Consider the following 13,429-nt stretch of genomic DNA (forward strand, 5'->3'; position numbering starts at 1 on the left):
ACCACAACGGTGCAATGGTAGCCTAGAGATCCAGACCAACAAGAGCAGTCGCATTCTGTGCACGGTCACCGATGATTACTTCCTCTATGCTTTCAGTGATCGAAGCTTCTTCGTCTTCTCTTTGTATTTTGTGACTTTTTGTTTCTTTTGAGTGAAATGAGAAGACCACGGTGGTGCAACGATGCCCTAGAGATTGAAATGACCAAGTGCAGTCGCAATCTGTTATGCGTCGCTAATAATTTCTTCTTCCGCCCATTTTTAACAATCGGAGCTTCTTAGTCTTTTTTTTTTGTGTTTTGTTTGTTTTGAGTGAAAAGAAAAGAGTGGTGAGTAATGGGAGCTGTAACAAAATGGAGATGAAGAGTAATAGGGGCAGTAACAAAATATGAAATGGCGTCATATCTATCACTGTTAAGTTGTCACTTAATGCTACACGTGAAAAATTGTTAATGGAATAGGTTAAATATTTGACGAAAAAACAAACAAAATTGATGTTAAATTTTTAGGGGATTAATTTAACTAAAAAATTATTTGAAAACAAAAATATCGATAGAACAATTTTTCAGGATCAATTTGACCATTAACCCATTTATATAAAAGGTATAACAGTTTAAACAAGAACAATGTCATATAACTAACTAAATTTATTATTTTTACTAATATTTTATTAATAAAAATATTTTTATACTAATTTTTAAATTTTAAACCCTTTATCTTAAATTTTAATAGTATAAAAATAAGATGTTAAGTTAAAATATTAATTAATATTGATCAAAAGTGTTAGTCTCTAATATTTTTTCTTTAAAAAAAAAATTAGTCACACAGCCATTTATATAATTTTGTTTGGGCTGTTTGATGAAATTTTGTTTTCGTCGTTACAATACTCACAGACCTAATTATTAAGCTTTATTCTAGTTTTAGCTGGAATTTGAACTTAATGCAGCTTTTTAAGAGGTTGTCAAATCTGTCATCTGAACTAAACTTAAGCTCTGTAGTGTGATGAGATTTAATAGCCATTTCATGCGGTGAATACTACTATAAAAATTTTATAATTATTTTTATATAAAAATATTTTTTTTATTATAAAATAATAAATTGTATGGTTTGATTTTGATATATTATAAAAATATTATTTTTTTAAAGTGCGATTAAATAAATAAAATATACTTTTAACACAAAAATTTTCTTTAAAAAATATTTTTAGCATATTCATTTGATTAAGTATTTTTTTTAATCATTACACTACTCAGTATCTGCTCACTCACACTCAGTAATGGATCTAGACCATTTCTAAAGTGGAAAAAAATAATATAATAAAATAATAAAAAATATTAATATTAATATATTTAGATATTTAAATTTTGAAATATACTAATTAGTCAAATTTTTAATAAATAAATATAATTAATACATCTAAAAGTATTTTAATTTAAAAATATTTTTTATTTTAATATTTTTAATATATTGCATGAGTAGTACATTTATTATTAATACTAGTGCTTAATCAAATATTTAATATATGTCAAATTATATTTTTATTGATTATTTTTATATGATGCAAAAAAAGAATAATAATTCAATAACTAAAAAATTTATTAAAAGTATACCTCGAATGAACTAATTTAAAACTTTTACTATTTTTTATTTTGGTGTTTGAATTTTCACTAAAATTATGTAAAAGTGAAACAAAAAACTTGTGAAAAAAAATTTTAAATTAAATAACCATAATTCTCTTTATATGTAGATATAGATAAAATAATATCTTTTTTTATCAAATAAAGATTCAATTAATTTTTCGTCCTTTCGATATTTAATTGCGAAGTTGACATTTTATAATGTTATGGTAAAAATTTTTTTGTTGAAAATAATATTCAATATATAAAAAATTAAATTAAACAAAACAATAAAAAATAAATAAATCATATATATTATAAAAAATATTAAATACTAATAATTTTATTTATATTTAAAAAATTAAGCTTAACTTTAAGTAATTAAATAATTAGATTATCATTATTTATTATTTGTTTTAAATTTATATAATACAATATTTTTTTATCGTTGTATTAATATCTAATAATATAAATGTTTTAATTAATTTTTTTTGAAGTGCAAGAACAAATAAATTATTATAACAGAGACAATTATCTATACACATATACTTGTTATTATTTTTTAAAAAACTCAATGGAGGCAATTGCCACACTAGGACAAGTAGATCTGTCTCTGCATTCATACTATAAAATTATTAAACCTCATCCTAATTTTGGCTGAAATTTAAATTTAGTGTAATCTTTTAAGAGAGAGCCAAATCTACCATCTACTCCAAGTTTCAACTGCGCAGTTTGATAGATTGAGTCGCTGCTTCAGTCTCATATAACTTTCCATGTGACTTCATAGAGTCATCGACTTTTTGTAAAACTTAAGGCCTACTGGAGATTATATTTTTAGATTGAGTTGTAGAAATTGAAATTTGTTTTTGGTGTAACTGTGTAAGAAGGCCAGGTCCCAGATCCCAGATCCCAAAGGGACCCAGTAGCACAAGAATATATATATAAAATAAATATAAAAAATTTAAAATTTATTAAATATTATCTATTTGTCAATTTTAGTAAGTTAGGCACAACATGTAGACATCATAACATTTATCATAAAAAAAATTAGCAGGTCAGCTCTCTCCCACGTGCCATCCTTCTTTCCTTTACGTGTTCTGAACACTTGTATAGTTGTATCTCTTATTCTCTTTTCATCCATCTCAGCATTTCTCAGATCTCCTCCCCACAATATCCATCTTTAACATCACCTTACACTCATCACTCAATTAGTAATCTCTCTCTCTTCTCTCTAAAACAACACTCATTGTTATCAATAGATTGCACATCTTAATTTTCTATTGTTCTCATCCTGGAATTTAATTTGATAATCACGTATATGTGTCCCCATAACTATTATTCATCATAGAATCCAAGAATCATTATACGATATTTCAACTTTCACGCATCGCATTCAATATTAGTAATTATGTCTAAATCAATTCCTTCTTCTTTTCTCTTTTTTAGTTAAATTATTTATTTATCAATATCTGAACTCCTTACGTAGTATTGGACCTGCATGCAGCAATAATGTCTTCAAAAGACTCAAACTTGTTGAACAATTTTAAGATTCCGGATTACATTCTCGTCCCGGAATCCAAAACTCAAAGCATTGAGGTCGGTAACGATCATGATTCGGTGCCAAAGTCTCCGGTTCTTGTTTTTATTAACTCCAGGAGCGGTGGACAACTCGGAGGGGAACTCTTGAAAACATATAGAACTCTTCTTAACGAGAAACAGGTAAATTTGTTATGAGTTGTTATTTATAATGTCTCATTAGCTTTATATAAAATATTTCACGATTGTTAGTTAAATGTTCAATTGAAGTTTGTAATCTTAAGTTTATATATATGATTTTCATTTGTCAGGTTTTTGATTTGGGGGAAAATGCTCCTGATAAGGTGCTGCATTCAATCTATGCTAAGTTGGAAAATCTCAAGGTCCAGGGTGATCAATTTGCCATGAAGATTATGGAGAGGCTGAAGTTAATTGTGAGTTTGTGATTAATAATGTTTTATGGGTTATTTTATGTTTTTTGAGTAATAATATTTGTATTCACTCTTTTTCGCATAAAGGGAACTGACTCACCCTTCTTTTCTATTGGATGAGGTTTAGGGTCTACACCAAATAAATCAAATAGTAAAAGACTGAGGGGGAAAAAAGGAAAAAGAAAAAAGAATGAATACAGAAAATGGTTAAACTTATTTATAAAAAAGGTAAATTTTATATGGATATGTTCCTTTTCGAGTTTATGATATGTGCATTGACTTTAGGTTGCAGGAGGTGATGGAACAGCAGGGTGGTTACTTGGAGTTGTTTGTGATCTCAAGTTATCTCATCCACCACCAATAGCCACAGTTCCCTTGGGCACAGGGAATAATCTTCCTTTTGCATTTGGTTGGGTAGGAAAACTTTAGTAACATTTAAGTGATTTATTATTTTTATTTTATTTTTTCTATGAAACTCTGCACTAGATTTAATGCATTATACTATAGTTTAAGCGTTAAAACATTTTATTCTGCTACTGCAGTTTCCTTATTACTTTTTGTGTTCTTTCCTGAGCAATTTTTTTTCTTGGTTTGATTTATGCTATGCATTAAGTAGTTGCTAAGATTATTGTTTTCATAAAAGTTATCAATAACTTAGAGAGGAAGAAAAAATAAATGATGAAGCTAGCACATACTTTTTTGCTTCATTACAGGGGAAGAAGAACCCTGGGACGGATCAAAACTCAGTTGAGCAATTTTTAGATCAAGTCATGAAGGCTAAGGAAATGACAATAGACAAGTAATGAGTTTTGGAACTATATTCTACAAATTCTAAGTCAAGATCTCTATTCAATTTTTATGTTTTAAGTAAAGATCTCTATGCAATTCTTGCACATAATTCTTCTACAAAACTCTGATTGCTCATGCTTGTTGAATATTTCCTTAAGCTGGCATATCGTCATGAGAATGAGAGCTCCTAAAGAAGGTTCCTGTGATCCAATTCCGCCGCTCGAGTTACCGCATTCTTTGCATGCATTCCAGCGTGTATCTGCGGGAGATGAACTTAATGTGGTAAGGCATAAGTCACTTTTTCTGCTACATATTACGTCTGATTCACTGTTCTGCTTTAAGAATTTAAATCAATGATATTTTCTTAATTTTAATTTAATTTGGCATAGTTAGTTACACATAGGTTGTAATTAACTTCGTAGGGATGGAAATGATTTAATTGGACAATCAAGGATGTGAACCTAATTACTATTACTATGCTACAAATAAGCAGAATAAATTTTGTATAGATTTTGTGCACTTTACTGCTTGGTTTTAATATCTTGTCCATGTTCTGTTATTGTTTTAATTATGAGTTGTCTTATTTCCTACTTAGTCATTCTTTCTAATTTCTTCTCAGGAAGGTTACCACACTTTCCGTGGAGGGTTTTGGAATTACTTTAGCATGGGTATGTAAAAGAAGTCACTCCTTGGTTCTTCTGTGCTTGAACTTTATGTTGCACACCTCACAAATCCATTTTGCATTTTTTTGGAATAATTAGTTGTCTAGTTTGAATTTATTGCCAAATTCAAATTAATTTGTTTCCAATCCTTTGGTAGCATCTAGTTTATGTGCTATCAAATTATGACGATTATTTATAGGGTAATGCTTCAATTTAGTTCCTAAGAAAATTTGGTCGAATACTTTAATTCTCAACCAATTTTATTCACCAAATTACTCACTAACCTTTTATTTTGACAGACAAATCAATTCTCGTGTCAAATTTTGGTAAAAAGTTAGATAAATCAATCTCTATTATTATTTAATAAAGACATGATAGTTCTTAAAGAAGTTTTAAAATTCTTAAATCAATCCTTTCATATAGATGGACATTCTGATGCAGGGACTGGTCTGTCTAATGAAATAAAAGTTTGAAGACTAATTTGATGATTAAAATTTGTTGAGGTCTAACCTGTTTACTAGACATCTCTTAGAGATTGATATGAAAAGTGTGACATAAGTAACATGATGGAAACAACTTACTTTTGTTCTGTTTTGATTCAATAATAACTGGACTATTGAAATAGGCATGGATGCTCAAGTGTCCTATGCATTTCATTCTGAACGAAAGATGAATCCTGAAAAATTCAAGAACCAGTTGGTTAATCAGGTATGTTATTGTTCCTTCTGCAACTATAAACAATCTGTAGTTGGTTGTTTTGATTTAATTTGGACCAGAGAGAATGTTCTCATCCCATTTTTTCTTTTTCCCTCCAAAAAAGTTTATATAGTTGTTTTGATTTTGATCTACATGTTAGAGTACTTATGCTAAGCTTGGATGCTCACAAGGATGGTTTTTTGCTTCCTTATTCCATCCTGCTGACAGGTCAGTTCATTAAAACTGGAAAAAGAAAAAAAAGACTTTTCTTTTATGTAAATTTCGCGAATGTCTATTGTAAATTTATGTAAATTCATGAAAACTTAACAACTGTAACATGATAGATTGATAGTTAACTTGGCTCTCCTTACAATTGGTGCTGTAGCTGTAGGATAGGCCTTTAACTAACTAGTAGGCAATCTTGATTTGGTTTTAAATTTTATGATTGCAGCTTGCTGTTCTTCGGTTTGAAAGTAATATGATTTGATTTTCAATGCAGGAACATAGCGCAACTTGCGAAAGTAAAAATAATCCGAAGGCGTGGTAAATGGGAAGACCTACCTATACCTCCCTAGTAAGTCATTTTCTATACTAGATGATCAAGTGCAAATTTCAACTTTATGCAGCATCAGGTCAATTGTGTGTCTTAACTTGCCCAGTTTTTCTGGTGGATTGAATCCATGGGGTACACCGAATCAGAAAAAGCTTGAACAGGTAAATTTCATATGTTAGTGAAATATTTTTCTCTGTCAAATTTTAAGGTACTGGTTTACTAGCATATATTATTCCTCTATATTCTTCTGTTATTGTCACTTGTTATGTAATTTTGGATCAATGTTACTCTCATATTACAAGTATTCACATACATTAATTTATTTAGTTAAGTTCTCTTTCTCCCGTAAATTCTTAATCTCATTTTGTTGTTTGGAATACAGAGAGATTTGACACCACCATTTGTGGATGATGGCCTTTTAGAGGTTGTTGGTTTTAGAGATGCATGGCATGGCCTTGTTTTGCTTGCTCCAAAAGGACATGGAACTCGTCTTGCTCAGGTATGTGTGTGATATTTGATATCCACACCTTTTGTTTTATTTTAGTTTTTTTTTTGTGATTTTTTATTAGTTTAATTATTTTGTTAGTCCCTATAATTTCACCAAATTTGCAATTAGGTTATACTTTTTTTCTTTCAATAAAATCCCTACACTACTTATAATTTTGTAATTAGGTCATTTCTGTGTCAAAAACGTTAAAATTAATAGAACAATCCTCTCAAAAATTTATGGTCAAAGATTTAATTAGAGTCTTAAGTGTGGGTACCTTTAATTTACGGAGAAATATTCCATTAATTTTAACATTTTTTTCCTGGTAGTGACCTAATTACAAAATTAAAAGTAATATAAAAACCTAATTAAAAAGGAAAAAAAAAGGTATCGAAACATAATTGCAAATTTAATAAAACTAGAGAGACAGAATAATTAAGCTTTTCTATTCTTTGATGCTGCCTTTTGCTTGCATTGTAGTTGAATATAGTATAACTATAAGTACCACAGTACTTAATTATAGTTGAATTTCAAAAATGATGTTTTGGTGTTAGGCGCATAGAATCAGGTTTGAGTTCCACAAAGGCACAGCAGATCACACATTCATGAGGATCGATGGGGAGCCGTGGAAGCAACCTCTCCCAGTCGATGATGACACCGTTGTGGTGGAGATTTCTCACCATGGCCAGGTTAACATGCTTGCCACTGAAACGTGCAAGTCTACGAGTGTGAATGATCCTTTATCACCGCGCCACACTGATGATGCGGAGGAAGATGACAGCGACGAGGATGAACACTCTACAGGAGAGGAGTTTCGGAAGTTTGGTGCAGCAGACACATTTAGAATTCCAGATGATGTTGATATTTCTCATCTTAGTTAGCTCACTCACTATATTAAAGAGATTCTTCTAGTGTTAGTAGTTCATATTTAACCCCTTCCAACTAGAGGTATGCTCATTCATTCTTACAGTAATTTGTTTGATCATAAGAGCATGGACTGAGATTAAATAATTCCTTCATTCTTAACTCTGGTACCAACAAAAGAAAGTAGGAAATGTCAATTTTGTTTTATGATTTTTATAAAACAATAATTAAAATACAGTACTAAGAGAGAAACATATATCATTAATTAGTCAATTACCAAAATGGACATCATTATATAACCGGATTAGATGAAGATGAAAGGAACATAATATAAAAGGAATCTATTTTCTTTTAAGAAATCACAAGTGAACTAAACCATATCTGCGAGCACATAAATATAAGAGTAAAACTCTTTTTCGAAATCTGCCCCCTATTCTTTCTTTTTGTTAGATGTATAAGTCCTTTTATAAGAATTTCTAACAAAAAGTGGCAGAAAATAGTTGCGTATGATGTTAGCTTATATCATTTGGCATTCACCTGTACTATATGAATGATAACTATTTGCTTAGAATTGTTTATTGCCTAGACAGTCATGAAAATGACGTTGTAGAGGGATGATAACTATTTGAATGGGACATTATTTTTATTATATAGGAGCTAAACAGTCTCAATCAAACAGTTATTATACACGTAGGACCGATGAAGACTAGGTCATACAAGTTACGTCACATGCAAACATTTTCCGTCATCTTTTGCCGAAAGTTCTCAAAGAAGGGCTCATGCATCTAATGAAATGGAAGGATAAGAGGCAGATTATCATTTTTCAATCGTTAAAGTGCGAGTTGTCTAAATTGAAAAAGGAGAGGTTGGAAAGGAGTTTTACTCTAAATATAATGGCTACCTCACAAGCACTGGTTAGTCTGAGCCTAATGATTGTAAGCACTGGTTACCCATGAAATATAAGATGAACTGAAACACCAAACTATTTTATTAACCAAAATACATGCCTTAAGGAATTCTTTGACTGGGTGTGTATGTAAAAAGAAATACATGTAATGATGTAAGAAATGGCAATAATAAACTTCCCATTTTTGTCCCTAACGAAAATTTTGAAGAACAAGTTAGTAACTCATGATTTAGAAGTCTTTCTATATTAGTCCCTCTATACAGAAATAGTAAGGACATATAAAGGGTACTGAAGTACTAACATATCCCTCTTTTTGAATGGGGAGGGTCTGAGGAACCATAGGCAGAGACTTCTAAGTCTTAAAGATACTACTTTGTCCAAAATTTTCTGTAGGGACCAGGATAGGGTTTAAGTCTCGACAGGTGTGACAAAACAAGGATTTAGATGGACCACCATTAAGATTACACCAAATACAGTATGTAATACCAACAGGGCAGAAATTTGCTGTTGTCCCAAACATTTTGTGATGGCCTCATTTGCCTTTTGTGGTTCAGACCTTTCTTCTCTTTTCTTCTTCTCCCTGAGGCAAAGTATCATTTCAAAGAGTCAAAATCTTGCTGAGAAAACAAGCAAGTTATGGACTTATGGTTACAAACATTTAGGTTCAGGAATCTAAGGACTTCACTGGTGAAAATTTAAGGGTGTCAAATGCAGGGTACTGGAAATTTTTTTGAGCAGACAGTGGGGAAACAAATTGGTGTCAAAAGGTAAAATGACCTGAATATGGTATATTAAACACAAAAATCAAATTTCAGCCAGATACTATCAATAAATTACCAACCAACTTTGTAATGCCTTCTTTTCTCAAATTAAGAATAAAAAGTTGCATTTGGTTCAAAACTAAAGAAACTAGTAAATAGGCTATGCAAAACACCCTTGCATTTCAAGTAAAAGTTAATACCATTGTTCTTAGTAAGTTGCTTTGGAGTTAGTGATCTCTATGTTAATTTTTTTTAAAAGAAAAAAATACCGAATAAAGTATTGTATTGTTTTTCCATTTTATTCTTTTTATATATATTTTCAAGATACTGGGTTGAGTCATAAATAGCAAGCACATGAGAAGGGAGAGAAGGAGACTAGGAGCGTTTAATGGCATTGCAAATGGTCTAATTACCTGTCAACATATTCCCTTAGCAGCTCTTTAGCTTGAACCAACTTAGAAAGTAGATTGCGATACACATCCAAGTCCCGATCAACACTTCTTTTGTCAACATTTAAAGCTGCACAAAGCTGTAAGATTGACACCAGAAATTAATTGATAAGAAGTCCCGCGAAAAAAAATACTGAGGTAGAAAATTGTCAAATCATCTCCTATAATATTGCTTGCTTTTATTTATATCTATGATTTTGGTGCCTATAAAGTCAATGTCATAAATGGTTACTACAAACAAAGGATTATGTTCATTCAAAGTCACAAGGTAATGCAATAATTTCACTAGAAGCAAAATAGTGAAAATAAATTTTAAATATATGTAAAGAAAACAAAAAGGCAATAACCTGCCAAGTGCTTGAACTAAGTGGGAAAGAGATCATGATCTAATACAGTAAGGCAAGAAGGCTCCTATATTTCTTGAAAGTGTAGTTTTCTAGAGTTAGTATCAGGACTAAATATGATATAGGGTAAACTTCAAAGTAAAACCTTACTAATAAACAATTAATTTTTGAAAGTTTGAAATTAACATCTCTTTGTGCTTCAGCTTAGCTGGCCAACCTTTTCCAAAATTGTTGGTTCCATTGCATTTGCCAATTCAAGAAGGCGAAAGAGGCCAATTGCAAAGAAGCGACTATAGCTAAAATTCCCCTTTGCACCAGCTCTTTCTGCAATATCCTTTAATATTCCCTCAACTTCTCCTTCTCTGGATGAAAACTCAATCAGGGAGGTTGAGTTTTGAGCCCGTGCCCATTCTTCCAACTTCTGTGCATCTGCTCTGTAGATGGGCAAAATAAAATATTATTTGATGTAAGATGAAATCACAGGTGCAATTTATACCAGACCTATGAAAATTAAAAAACAAATAAATAAATAAATAATGGCTACACAATTGCTATTTGTTCCTGCTAAAAAGGTGTTCCATCAGGTACATTTCCTAAGTGTAACTGTTTAACCAAGTTGTCTTTAGGCAAATAACTCTTATTTATCAATAAGTGGATTAATATTTTTTAAAACTAGTTTCCATTTCACAACAATGATCGAGGACATATTGAACCGACTTAATCTTAAAATAATAATTTAAGCACCAAGTACGAGTGTCAACCAGCCAGTAGATCCAATTAAGCGATTTTCAAAATCAAGCAGCAAGGAGCATCTGTATTTTGCAACTTCTGCCTGAATTGATTTTGATGCCAAGTTCATGTTTGGAAGCTCCAAAATGTCCGCTGGACACCGTTAGATTCTTGGTCAGTCAAGGTAACACCGTATCCAGCAGCATATAGCAGTTAGTCTTCATAAAGCAGAAAGACTGTAGTAGAAATAGTAAGAGAAAAAGAAATCAAGAAAAGCAGAAGCACTCATTGTTCTAACCTGTATTGTTCTGGATCTTCCTTCAATGCATTAATGTATGCCTGGAAGATAGCATCCCGATCCTCATCACTAGGATACCCTTCCATGAGTTGATCATATACAGTGACAAAGCCAAGAGCAAATACAGGGTCATACTGGTATGATCTCTTGTATCTCATCAAATGATGCTGGACAATCAGCTCCTGCAACACACTGTTGTAGATACTAGGGATTGGTCGTTTATAGGCTTTAAGGAAACCTAACTTTGTCTCCGAAACAGTTGGAATATCTGCGGATCAAGAACATAAACAACCAATGACTTACTAGTAACCATTGATAACATTTATAAGAAGAAATCTAATGTGGAATCATACCACCATTTTTACTCACAAAATAGAGCACAATTACCTAGCAACTAGAAATCAAGCTCCCAACTCCAGAGGAGTATGATCATATCTCATTTATTCAGATATCTAACGAATGATGCCCTTAACATGCATTTATACAGGAATCTATTCATTTCAGAAACTAGTTTGGTTTGCATTTACATTTTCTGATTTCATTTTTGGTATTTTCTGTTTTCAAGATTTTGTGAAGAAAAAAGAAAAGATGGGAAGTGAAAATAGAAACAAAATTTTATTCATTTCACTTCTTTCTCATTCTCCTTCACAAAATCCTGATAATGAAAGCAGAAAATGAAGACGGAAAACAAAAACGCATATGAAACACACCCTAAATCTCTCGCTGACTATATTAGAGAAACACATTCAATTATGCAAGAAAGAGCTACACTGAGTACTTGAACCTAAAAAGATGGCATCAATCTAGAAAAAAGTCCCAGTCAAATCATATTTTGACCATGTTTTTACATAAGGCCTCAACAAGCAATCACCTTTCATTGTCTACAATTGAAACTCTTAAAGCCAAGATTCAACATTTGAGGTATTTCAGTAATCTAAAAAGTCTCAATTACAATTTTGCAATATTAAAATACTGGTAAAAACAATTCCTTTGACTCTAACTCAGTTATTCCAAACCCCAAACGCCAAATCCCAAAAACAAACAAAGGATATTATTTCAAAAGCACATAATTTCAATGAAGATACCCCAAGTTACCAACTTCATAAGTTTCGTTGATGTTAGTCCCAAAATTAGATAATTAAGCAATCCCTGAAAGAAAAGAACTATATTCAACTTCGAATCCTTTATACAAAACATAAACTGCCCAATTTTTTGAAACCTCAAACAATTTCAGAACTCTGAGGAAGTTCTTAATTTCATTCAATTTTTCCCCAAACAAACCTGAGAGGGAAGAGGAACACCGAACAACCACTCTGGAAGCGGAATCGGAAGCTCGAACGGCAACATATAGTAGCGAGAAATTCGGTCCCAATCGGAAAGAATCGGAATTGGTTCCCAAAAAACGAGTAGAAGAAGAGAAGGAAAGGTTCTTCCTCTGCGAGCACTGTGAAAGAGTAGAGAGAGAGAAAGAAGAAGTAACAGCGGCCATTGGTGGAAAGTGGAAGAGAGAAGAAGAAGAAGAAAGGTGGCAGAGTGTGGTGGTTGCCGGAATCAGAAGTTTTCCGGCGACTGCATTGCTCGTTGAAAATGGAAGTGTGTGTTGGGAATTTGTGGCCTTTTCTTTTATATATATATTTTGTGAATTACAGAGAAAAGACAAAAACGATGAAGAAAGGCTTATCCAGATTGTGACACTCTAATTTTTTGTCAATTATTTTTAGGGCCCGCTACACATACAAGCAAATAACGCATACAATCCTTACAAGTTGGCCCAACTCAGGTTTAATCCACGCGCACTCCCTCCCTTTAAATGGAGCGTCAATTTCACGCGCGTCACTACATTCAAACGGTTACTCTTTGAAATAAGCGTTCGTCATGGCTAACTCTTCCTCTCCTTCAAACAAAACACAAACCACAAAGTTTCGAGCAACATTCCAAACTGAAGAGACATTATTCAAGGTCGAACTCGTCGCAAAGATAGAACTCTCCATCAACAATCTCTAGAAAAAACAAAGAAATATTATTCAAGGTATGTTACTATTTTACTCATCTTGTACATTTTCCACATTTCTGTTTCTGATTTCGAAATCGAAGAACTATGTTTTACTGTTCTTCTATGTTCTTATAGGTTTTATTGATCTTCTTGTTCTAAGAAATTGAACACATGGTGTAAATATATTTGATCCAATTATAAGTAAATTTTTTTTCCATAATGAAACTCTCTCTGGTGTATTCAAAATTTCTGATTTACAGGTACTATAATATGAAGTGGTGATCCAGATAGATTGGAACCCATATATGACGGTCTGC

At 31.8% G+C, this 13,429-nt stretch overlaps 2 protein-coding genes across 4 annotated transcripts; one reads left to right on the top strand and one right to left on the bottom strand.

The window, feature by feature from the left end:
• The first annotated feature begins 2,655 nt into the window (after window positions 1–2,655).
• LOC107477980 (diacylglycerol kinase 5-like) lies at window positions 2,656–7,866 on the top strand. 3 transcript variants are annotated; one of them, XM_052259404.1, is made up of 13 exons: window positions 2,656–2,824; window positions 3,100–3,332; window positions 3,461–3,583; window positions 3,866–3,994; window positions 4,294–4,379; window positions 4,528–4,651; window positions 4,989–5,037; window positions 5,657–5,739; window positions 5,888–5,955; window positions 6,227–6,301; window positions 6,354–6,441; window positions 6,663–6,779; window positions 7,322–7,866. In XM_052259404.1, exons 2-13 carry the CDS (start codon window positions 3,123–3,125, stop codon window positions 7,646–7,648), a joined length of 1,479 nt encoding a protein of 492 aa, XP_052115364.1. In that variant the 5' UTR covers window positions 2,656–2,824; window positions 3,100–3,122; the 3' UTR covers window positions 7,649–7,866. The 3 variants fall into 3 exon arrangements, with proteins under 3 accessions (XP_052115364.1, XP_015953555.1, XP_052115363.1); XM_016098069.3 differs by having other exon boundaries at window positions 3,118–3,332; XM_052259403.1 differs by lacking the exon at window positions 2,656–2,824 and adding an exon at window positions 2,842–3,015 and having other exon boundaries at window positions 3,118–3,332.
• A 1,162-nt stretch (window positions 7,867–9,028) lies between these two features.
• Window positions 9,029–12,754, bottom strand: LOC107477911 (protein THYLAKOID FORMATION1, chloroplastic; the record flags this gene model as incomplete). Its single annotated transcript, XM_016098005.3, is given in 5 exon segments — window positions 9,029–9,118; window positions 9,713–9,828; window positions 10,310–10,526; window positions 11,120–11,387; window positions 12,401–12,754. Coding segments are annotated over 5 exon segments (899 nt in total), but the record flags the coding sequence as incomplete, so codon positions are not given.
• Window positions 12,755–13,429: the final 675 nt, after the last annotated feature.

This window comes from Arachis duranensis, chromosome 3 (assembly GCF_000817695.3).
Source record: "Arachis duranensis cultivar V14167 chromosome 3, aradu.V14167.gnm2.J7QH, whole genome shotgun sequence".
Taxonomy (NCBI): domain Eukaryota; kingdom Viridiplantae; phylum Streptophyta; class Magnoliopsida; order Fabales; family Fabaceae; genus Arachis; species Arachis duranensis.